Raw genomic sequence first — 10,833 nt, forward strand, 5'->3', positions numbered from 1 at the left:
GTGACTGTTTCTACTGATACTAAGCTAGTAGCTGTGCGAGAAAGATGCGCAGCTCAAGTATGCGATATATCGATAGTAGAGAAGCCATCTATAACACGCATCTGTCCATATAAAAAAGAAACATAGCTCATCCATAGTAGTCCGTTTCCACAAATAATGAACTATGTAAGCCAATGAATATGATTGGTGGAAGCCAAACGTATCCATAGCAACGTAACATAGCACATTTCTGGTGGCAAAGCGCCCTTACGGTCGGTAGAACCAGCCCACACAATTTCACACAGCATTAGACGTAGACTGGCCAAGTCATTTGCTGAATGGATGCGTACATTGTACTTTGGCCTGTAATGGCGGTAAAGTAGAATAGATTTATTTGTGACCACTCTTAGGAATTCTTCCCGTGGTTATAAAGAGTAAGAAATAACTAAAGAGAACTGGGCAGCAGCTCTCTTTTTCTTCTTTTATTTTGTGGCGTGGGTGCGTTTACAAACATACAAGTTCACATGCACGTGACACCACACACCCAGACCCGAAACAACATTTTTTTGTGAAATGCACAAATGTGAAAATGCTCCGTGTGAAAATCGAACCCGCTACACGTTGCACGACAGCCAGTTGCCCAGCATTTAGATGAACCTAAAATTTTTAAACGGCGATATTAAACTTGCCTCCATAGCAATCAATTCTAGACCACTCTCGTGTGTAAAAGAAGCCTATAATGGTCCAGCAGTGAATTGTCACGGGCTGTTGATAAGAACTAGTGGTCGCCTAGTGGCCGAAATTCGACCATATATGATTTAATTTACAATACCACTTAACGTACGTTGAAGGATAATTTTTATAAAACTCAAACTCTTTTATAAAACTCTTTTCATATGAGACGTGAGAATATCATCGCAATGTCTATCGATTTTGACGTTTTGTCAAATACGATCAGATACTATGCATGTGTGTGTAATGTTTTATTTATTGATTTAATGTACTTTATAAGCATTATTTTTGAAAAATATTAGCGCTATGCACTTCTCCTACACATAAACTATAAATGTACCAAATTTTATGCTTTTACGTCCGCGCAATTTTCGTAAAAAGCGGTCCAAAGTTTTTGCATCACGTATTAATATATAGATGAGGCACATGATATGTACATTGTACTACATCCAAAACTCAATTTTGTACAAATTGTAGCAACCACTAGACTGCCTCGTTGGTAGCAATTGGATTCGATTCACGGATCGGGCAAAGAAATACTAGGCGTTTTTGAATTTTTAGAAAATTTCTCAGTACCTAGTAGCACGGAGTCTGAAATTGTGCCCTGTATATGGTAATAGGATCACCCCCTATTACATGGGATTTATAACACAAATGGTGGAATGTGGATGTACATTATACTGTGGCATTAGGTGCCAATTTTTGCCACCCAAAATATCTTTACTGTACAATTTAGGTGGATTTTACGCGTCATTTGGTTTAACACTGACAATTATATAAATGTCAACGAGTGGGACGAAGTTTAGCACCTAATTAAATAATTTATGACAGATCAACGTGCGAAAGAACAGGAGTTATTAAATAAGTACCTACTCATAATGTCGCTAATAGCTAAAGTAATATTGAAAAAAATTCTACGTAATACACAGAGTTTATAGCATAACTAGTAAAAAGTAATGAAATAAATAATAGTGACCAATTAGATTTTTTCCGAGTTTCAGAGTTTGATTTTTTTCGAGTTACAAGATTAACACCACTGACAAACGGTGAAGGAAAACATCGTGAGAAAACCTGAGCTTATAATTTCTAACTATAGGTACCTAAAGCTTAAATCACCAACCCACATTGAGCAAGCGTGGCGATTATTACCCAAACCTTCTCCGTGTGAGAAGAGGCTTTTGGTCAACAGTGGCCGATTTATAGGTAGTTGAAGTGATGATGTGGCACCAATTAAGGTTGCACCGTATTGTATAAATCAATAATAGGTATTCTTTGTTATAAAACGAGTCACCTGTAAGTAAAATATTTATGACCATAATGTATTACATTGTAAAATAATACGATCGGAACTCCTTTTTTATCACGTCATAAAAAAATGTTGAATACATTATCCACTTACACAAAGACTTTAAAAGCTTACGATATAGAATGTAAATATTCTTTGATGGTATAAGTCGATAAACGAGCAGACGGATCTCTGATGGTTAGCAATCGTCGCCGCCCATGGATACCAAAGGTGTTACAAGTTCAAGTGCGTTGCCTGCCTTTTGGGGTTAGGAACTTAAGGGTTGTTGGGGATTCGGGGATTGGGAAAATTGAGAAGGGGGTAATATTTACGCCCTTTTTGTATCAACCCAGTTATAACTAAACGTCTTCTTTTCATAACCTTATTATTCATACAAGATAGAACGCAAAAAAATATTAAAAATGGTATAATTAATGCTACTCTTATTTTTTTTACCTTTGATAGCTTTTAGTTTAATCCCTGAAGGAAAAGAAGATTGTTTAAATTTTCCTTGTTTTGAAATCTCTAAAGTTTACTTACCTTACAAAATTTAGACTTAGGTACTTGAAGTAAGCCCGTTAAAAACTCGATACGACAAAACTTTTAGGTAAGTATTTAAATTTTGTAAGAAAAATATTTACTTAGAGATGTTTATTATGTTCCGTTGAGTAGTTTTCTTTCTAAATATTTCATGATCATTAAAAAGTATGATAATTTATTCAAAAACTCTTTGTTATTATTTAGAGTTATAATATCTTTTGTGACCTTTTAATTCGTGTTTTTTCACGTGTTATTTAGATACAACTAATTTAAAAACACTTATTATCATAAAAATATATTTTTATAGTAACTACAACTACATATGAATATATGCAAATAAACATAGCTCATGTAGTCATACATCAAAATGTTTTTCATGAACTAAAAGAAAATTCAGTTAAGTCATGACTATCATAATTTGCAAGATTAATTGACTGCAGTGATATTCTTAACTGCAAAGTCGATAGCAAAACACTATGTAAAATATCTAAACCCAAGAAAATCTTTTGTTAAACCAAAGCCACGGTTACTAAACTTTAGAAAAATGTAAATACAAAATTGTGTTATCCGGTCGTTGAAAATCCTCGTATTCTCAAGTAGCGGCCAACTTTTTCTCATTTCTGCAAATGTCACGGGCAAGTCTTTGTTACGACAATAAAAAACAGAATGAAAATAAAACATTGCTCATAAAACATTGTCAACTGGCCATCTTCATTTTTTTTATTTTTGCAATTGACAGGATACTCCCACGCAGTATTTACATAACATAGAATCTGTTGCTACGCATCTCTCAACTACGTCTGGAATGGTAAGCAGAGAGGTAGATAAAAGAAAAATCTTCTATTTTTTAACAATAATATTACAAAAGTATTATATTTCAGTATATTCATATTTTAGGAAAAATAAAACTACAATTTATGTTGGTTTTTGTTTAAATTTCATAAACATTTAAGTTCATACAACTATCACGTATAACATATAAATAAAACCTTGGAAAGGACATCACCCATTTTGGTCCAAATTCGAAAGTGCCAAGATGAAAAAATATGATAATCTGTTAGTACTTGACCCCTTAAGCATTTTTTATTATGGCACCAAAACTGTGAAACCAATAAAATTTGGACCAAAATTGTACTAAGCGTGGGTGATGATGAAACCAAAAATCTATACCTATTTTAAACCGATATTTTTTAAAATAAAAAGTCTTAGCTATAAAAGTTATTTGGCAAAGCCTAGACCCATAGTTTCTTGTTAGACATTTTACACCCTATTTCGGTTAGCACGAACCTAAATATATTCCGATTTTACCAGAGCCTAGAAAATAAACAAAAGCTACGCGTACTGAATACCGATTTTCTTGAAAAGAAAATAACCCTAATCTCCAAGTAAATAAGGAAGAATTTACATTGCCAATGTAATGAATGTAAACAACATTTTTCTACAAAGAAGTCACAGCCTCTTATTTTATTTTTGAAACAATAATGTTAATGATTTTAATTGATATCAATCTCCTTGTCTGAAATGTAAAGGTTAGTTGTAACAAAATAATATTCATCGGGATATATGCAAATATTTTATTAAAAACCTTAATGATTTTAAATTGATACTACACTCTCCTTGAAAATATTCAGTGATTTTTTGTAAAAATAATCACAAAGCAAAAATTAGAAACTTTGTTATAGTTAAATATTCATTGATCAAAAAAGTAAATAAAATATTACGCAAATATTTTATTAAAAAGATGTAGAACTATTAACGGGTTGGGATTTAATCGCATAAATATATAATATGTAAACTACTTACATGACCTTTCAAAAGTCATAGTAGAGAACAACTACATAATTATTTTATAAACAGCTAAGTACCTAGGTACTAAGAGAAAAAATAGCATTCAGTAATATGTTATTTATGGAATACAGAACACAAAGAAATACTTAAAAGGTTCCACTAATAACTTTAGCTTTGAGCGAAAACACAAAGGCATAGACTGATTTTCTAATAATAGCACATTGCCTAAATCCCTCTTTAATATCAATAACTTTCGACCTTGATTCGCATAACAATGAGAGAAGGGAACTTACAACATAATACCTAGAAGAAATCTGGAAATAAGAAGGCTATTACGTCAAATTAAAAAGTTTCGATTACGCCACCAAGAGCCGTGAAATATATTCAGTGTCGGGTTAAAATAGCAGCCGATTATAGAACATAATTATCCTTTATGCAAATACGGCTTGTTTGTTATAAGACCCGCTTATCTAATAAAACGCTTATTAATTTCCATTTTATTGTATTTATTAAGCATGTAATGAACTTTGGTGATATAAACGAGATGATGTCACGCTTGTTCTTCTAGAAGTGATAAGCTAGATGTGGTATTAGACTCATCTCTATCAATATGTTTATTAAAGTCTCCAGATCTTCTTCGAACATGATAACCAGTCTGTTTCATTAGACTAACCTACAATGCAGCAGATTATTATAACGTACAAACAAAGACGCACTTTCAAGTCCCTCTCTCACATAATCCAGGCAGCTTGCGTAAACCGACTTTCATAAATAAGATTACATAATTTGAAATCAAATAAGACATTGTCTATTCATCTTTTCGAAAATGTGACATATAATAATATACACACATTTTTTTATAATATAATGGGAAAACTAGCAGTCCGAGCACCTGATGGTAAGCGATGAGTGTCGCTTATGGACATCCGCAAAACCAGAATATTCATAGGTGCGTTGTCGGTCTTTTAAAAAGGAATACGCTGTTTTCTTAAAGGTTTGAAGGTCGTATCGGTTCAGAAATACTGACAACGACAGCTCATCCCACATAATTTAGATCATTGTAATTAACAATGTATCAGTGCCTGAAGAATTTAGGAAAGATACTTGATTTTTTCACTGCTATTTACTCAAACCCATTTATTACTAGCCTCACATTTTCTAATTAGTATGATAATGTCGTCTTTAGTCTACTTCTTTTGAAACTCTTCAACAATTCGTTCAACAGACTTCTTCTTGAGATGACAGAGATTTAAAAGCATTGTTGGAATCGCTAATGTATGCGTGGGCTGTAACACTAATTCCATTATGTTCGTACGTTTTATTAGTGGAACTTAATTGAATTATCAGTGGCTTTGTCTCTTCCGTGAGACGAGTTAATTCTGTGTCAATTAGTCTACTTTATTAAGATGTATTTCATCTATAAGCTCTGTCAGTCTTGTCTTTACCTTTCAATTCGAAAGATCGAAGTGAACTTCACCGCAGTCCGCCTTGTCATTGGCTGTGAGAACAATCTCGACTAATAAAGGAGGAGAATGCGATCGAGCTTACAGAATAGCTTTCCCGATTTTTAAGTGTGAATAATGTGACATAATATGGATATCATAGAGATATCGATATATCGATACATCAAGGAGCGAAATCTACAGATTTCTAGTCGGTATGCTTTCTGCAAAACAGGAAAGAAATGTGTACATCTAATTGGTTACCCGTTATACTTTCAGTGACATTTTTTTTTAATAAGGAGACTTAAATTAAGAACTTTCATAAGAGAGACTTAAATTAGGGAGACTCAAGAGATGTATTGCATTTTGTCTTCTAGTTGTCATGTGAGTTCGTTTACTTTTAATCTTTTGACATTGATAAGATAAACATGTCAAGTTCAATAATGTTATGTTCGATAAAATAAAAATTGCAACAAGTAATAAATTATGAACCGATCATTCGTCATTGTTTTGTAGGTAATTTGTCTCGATGATAATGTTGTGTTGGAACTATCAGAGAATTATTTTAACGTAACCCAACACTAAAATTGACTCCTGTGTCGTAGATGCGTTTGCAAATAAGCAATTTGACATTCACAAACCCGAAACAACAATTTGTGTATCATAAAACACAACTATAATAAGAAAATGAATTGTCCCATATACATATTATTCTTGGATTTGAAAACCATTAAGTTTTTTTTATGAAAATAAATAAAACATAATTTTGTTCAATGTGAAAATTTTCAACACCGACATGAAACATTGAGGCATGTTTGGAAGACTAATAAATGCTCCTAGTTAAATGCAACATTGATATAAACAAAATATTTATCCAAGAGTTTTTGATTAGTTAAAGAAGCATTACGAACAGCATCATCGCACTATCGCACCTATTGCACTCTAATCAATTGAAATTGAGTTGCTTTTCGCACTCAATTTGTGAAATGGAGTTGCAGTTGAAAGCGTAAAGCTAGATGAGTTTTTTCTAACAGTAATCACTCCAAGCTGATAGTAATTCGATTCACTGCCATACTACAAGTCAATTAAAAGTTAAAAATATGTAAGAGTGTGCAGTGTACTTGTTTAATTTTGTTTTAAATACCTACGTGATCATTAAAATAAAAAATCAAAGTTCTTTGTTTAGTATAGAAATCGTGTTTTATATTAAATCCTTTGTAGTCTAGACAATCTTTAGAAATTTCTATAGAAGTGACAGCTTTTATTATCATTAAACTTCTTAAAAGCGTAAAAGTAACAGTATCAAAGTAAATAAAATCGGTATCTTCGTCTTTTCTATAACTAAGCTATTTTGGAGGGGTCGTGTTTTGGAACTTTTGTTCGTAATATTCGTATTTGTTAAACATTTTAACGACTTTGCTTTTACATCGTTTACTTGGGATGATTTCTAAGTAAAGATACTCAAAGCAGTAGCGCTTATTTAGCGATGACTACTGTGTGATGTGAAATATGATTTACAGATTGATGTTTTCTAGGTAGTATTGTTGCTCAATACCTTATTTGATCCAAATACCTGAATGACAAAAAAGAACAGAAATAAAAACCTTAATAAATATTTAAAAAATATATTTTTTGGTTTTTAGTTTGCATTTATAACAGTGAAGGAAAGAAAAATACATACATATTTTAATACATAATATAGATATATCAGGGACATGTTTACAGATCAACCAAGTTTACGTTGCGGTCAACTTTCATGTTGATGTCAGTGTCAACAAAGTACGTGTCAGCCTCAATTGAGCTCCATTCGACCCAGTTGTAGTTCTTCAGCACCCAGCGGTTCCACCTGGTCTTCATGTCACAAGTCATCTTCTTGTGGTAGATCTTAGCATCCACAAACTTCATGTTAGGTGTGAAGAAGTTACCGATGTCAATGCGACGGTCGAAGGGGAAGCCAAGAGGCATCTTGTCCAGAAGAACCGTTGACCTGAAGTCACGCACCAAGTCCTTGCGGTCGGTGTCCAAAACGTTCATGTCAACGTTGTCAACCAGTTTCAATGGTGTGACAATAACGTAGAACACTACGTCCATACCACCAACGAAACCTTTAGGAAGCAGAAGTCTAGTTGGGAAACCAGTGTGGTAGTTCCTCAAGTCCTTAACGAGGAAGTCCCTCATGTCAGTGATGGATTCAACCTTCTTCCACAAGTCACGGGTCATGATGCGGTCACGGACCAGGTTGTGCATGTCATAAGAGTTCCTGACGATCGTATTCTTGCCAGTGGTCAGTTTGTATAGGAAGGTATCTAATTCAACGAAGTTAAGGCGGTTGATGTTGATGTCAATGAGACGGCCCATGTTGTCCTTCTTAGGTCCAAAGAAGATTCTTACGACACAGTCGACAGCCTTGTCAGATATGACATCGAAGGTAAACTTGAAGGGCTGGTGATTGAGGCGGCGTTTGCGGACGAAGAATTTCATGTCGGATTTGGTCTTCTTGAGTTCATCTTCAGTCAGGTATACAGCGTTGGTCATGTCCATCAGGTAGTCATCGAAGTAAGTAACGAGCCTGTCAATGTTCACGTTGTCGATCTTGACACCAGGGAAGTAGAGGTCCTCCTTGGTGTAGCTAGGCAGACGCAGCTTGAACAAGCACACCAAGTCAATAATACGTTTCTGTAGCATGTAGAATACTGGGTCACGGAGAGCGGTCTGGTAATGGTCCAAAATGGAAGGTGCCACGAAGTATCTGTAAAAGTAAAAATTTTGATCAATATAAGGGGGGAGAAAATCAATATCGGAAAGTAACATGCGTAATACGTTAGACAAAAAATTAAATGGTTATACAAGAAACTTACTTGTCTGAATGGAAAGTGTTAAGACCCAGGGCGGCCTTCATGACGATCAGTAAGTAGCGGTATGAGTCTACAGTAACTCTGTCAACATCAAGCTTGTCAATTTTACCGTAGATTAATCTTCCAAGAGTCTCCATATCCTTATACTTATTCAGTTCCAGCCTTACACCGTTAATCTAAAAATAGTGAAAGTACAATTTAGTTACATAATTCTCTCTTAGAAGCAAATTCAACTTTTCATTATAGATAGAATACTCACTTCAATGTAGCCCTTGATGATAGCATCCCTTATGATTCTCTCATACTCGTCGCACAAGCGAATGACGTCACGGTTGTAGTCGTGAGCAATAACATAGTTGTCGAATCTCACAGGGAATTCAACACCGTTGTGGTGTTTCAGCCATGGCCAGTATCCCTTCTTAATGGTCTTGTGCCAGGAGAACTCCTTAATCTTGCCCAAACCGTTGGAAAGACGCTCCATGTAGTATCTCGCAAGGATCTGTTGGTACATGTATACTGTAAGCTCAAAGCGCCTGGTCTTCATTTTGTCCATGAATCTGTCCTTCATCCAGAATGGATAGTCGATGTGGAAGTAGTAGTAGTAAGTGTTCAGGTCAATGTCTTCAGTGAAGTAGCGGAGTTTGTCTTCGTCGCAGAGGTATACACGTTTGTCATAGATGTTCTCATCGATTATGTAGACGTCTTTGTCGGTCTTCTTGATTCCGTAGAAGTCACAAAGTTTATGGTCCAATAATCCCTTCTTCATTTTGAGTAAGTATGCCTTCTGGATGACATCAGCGCGCACGAAGTAGTATGGATAGATCTCGTAGGGAGGAGGCAGGATGATACCCCTGCAGTCCTCACGGTGTCTGACAGCCACGGTGAGAGCGTATACGAACATGCCTTCGTTGAGGTACAGGCGCATCCAGCAGGCGGTCTTGATGAAAGTGGTGAAGTCCTTGGCATAGTACAGCATGTGGAACATGGTGACGACCTCTTTGAGTTGGCGGTCAATGTGCAGGGTGAAGATCTCTCCACGGGGCAGGAAACCAACCTTCATCATTTTGACGAAAGTCTTCACAACATCGGTTTTCTGAAATTTAATATATTTATGGTCAGTGTACAAGACATAGAACACGGTTTCTCATTAAATTTTAAGTTAAAACACGATTTTTAAATATAAAGTTAATTCATGCAAATAAGACTTACAACATAGCAGTCAATGTTTTCCTCGATTTTGTAGTTCTTGCCTATTTCTTCCAGATCCTTGTACATCAAGGGCTCCATCACATGGTTCAGTAATTTCAAAATAATCATCTGCCGTTGCTTAATGTCCAATGTCACTAGAAGAAGTTAGAAACAAACATTTTAACTTGCAAATCATTTCAAAACTCTTTAACATCATATTCAACTGAATTACAAAACGCGATTCTATTACCATTAGGCAAGGAAACATTACATTAAATTGTCAGCTCATAGGAAAAATTGGGAGAAATTTTAATATGCGGCTGCTAAGAAGAAGAATAAATGGCTGTGACATACGGACGGACAAACAGACAGACATGACGAATCTATAAGGGTTCCGTTTTTTGCCACTTGGCTACGGGACCCTAAAAGTGGAAAGATCATCACAAACAGTCCAACAATGTATATTACACTAAATAAAATGTTATTTTTTATTACCTAGGTCCCTGTTGTCATCAGTTACAGGCGTAGCCATGGCCAAGCTGGCCAGGCCCACAACTAGTAACAGTACAGCCCTCATCGTGGAGTCGACTCGATCCGAGATCAACTGTGCTCCTACTACAAATCCATCCCCTTTTATACTAGTCCATTTCTGTAATCAAAAAACTAAGTACCCGATACTGATATTTTATTATAGGGCGTTACAATGTAATAAAAGTATAGGCAAAACAATAATTGTTTGAACATCAAGTACAAAGAGACATTGCACTTTATTTATTATTTTATTTTATTGTTGTATAAATAGAATTGTATGATACAATCATCGTATGAATTGTTCTGTAAAGTAGCACCTGTTGAAATTTTCATTCAACCTCATGTGACCCTATTTTTAATGGTTGGTATAGAAACAGAAACCAGCAATAATTAGGAAACAAACAATAGACTTTGTTTTAGTATATAAATATTAAAAAAAAAACTGTTAAAAATATATTGTTTATTTAGAGACCAAAAAAATTTAGTGAAAACC

General features: G+C 34.8%; 1 protein-coding gene across 1 annotated transcript; it reads right to left on the reverse strand.

Moving 5' to 3' along the window:
• Positions 1–7,375: 7,375 nt before the first annotated feature.
• On the reverse strand, positions 7,376–10,472 carry LOC118272270 (basic juvenile hormone-suppressible protein 2). Its single transcript, XM_035588668.2, has 5 exons — positions 10,305–10,472; positions 9,831–9,964; positions 8,881–9,714; positions 8,625–8,797; positions 7,376–8,515 (listed from the first exon to the last, which is right to left on the reverse strand). The coding sequence occupies exons 1-5, from the start codon at positions 10,384–10,386 to the stop codon at positions 7,486–7,488; spliced, it is 2,253 nt and encodes a 750-aa protein (XP_035444561.1). The 5' UTR covers positions 10,387–10,472; the 3' UTR covers positions 7,376–7,485.
• Between the last annotated feature and the right edge of the window lie 361 nt (positions 10,473–10,833).

Source organism: Spodoptera frugiperda, chromosome 5 (genome assembly GCF_023101765.2).
Source record: "Spodoptera frugiperda isolate SF20-4 chromosome 5, AGI-APGP_CSIRO_Sfru_2.0, whole genome shotgun sequence".
NCBI classification, from domain to species: Eukaryota; Metazoa; Arthropoda; class Insecta; order Lepidoptera; family Noctuidae; genus Spodoptera; species Spodoptera frugiperda.

Bases quoted from the DNA above. Each gene is read 5' to 3' on its own strand.
- LOC118272270 (XM_035588668.2), bottom strand. From the start codon at position 10,386: ATGAGGGCTGTACTGTTACTAGTTGTGGGCCTGGCCAGCTTGGCCATG. The intron at 9,965-10,304 runs GTAATAAAAAAT...AACTTCTTCTAG, and splicing joins TGATGACAACAGGGACCTAG to TGACATTGGACATTAAGCAA. The intron at 9,715-9,830 runs GTAAGTCTTATT...ATTAAATTTCAG, and splicing joins AAAACATTGACTGCTATGTT to AAAACCGATGTTGTGAAGAC.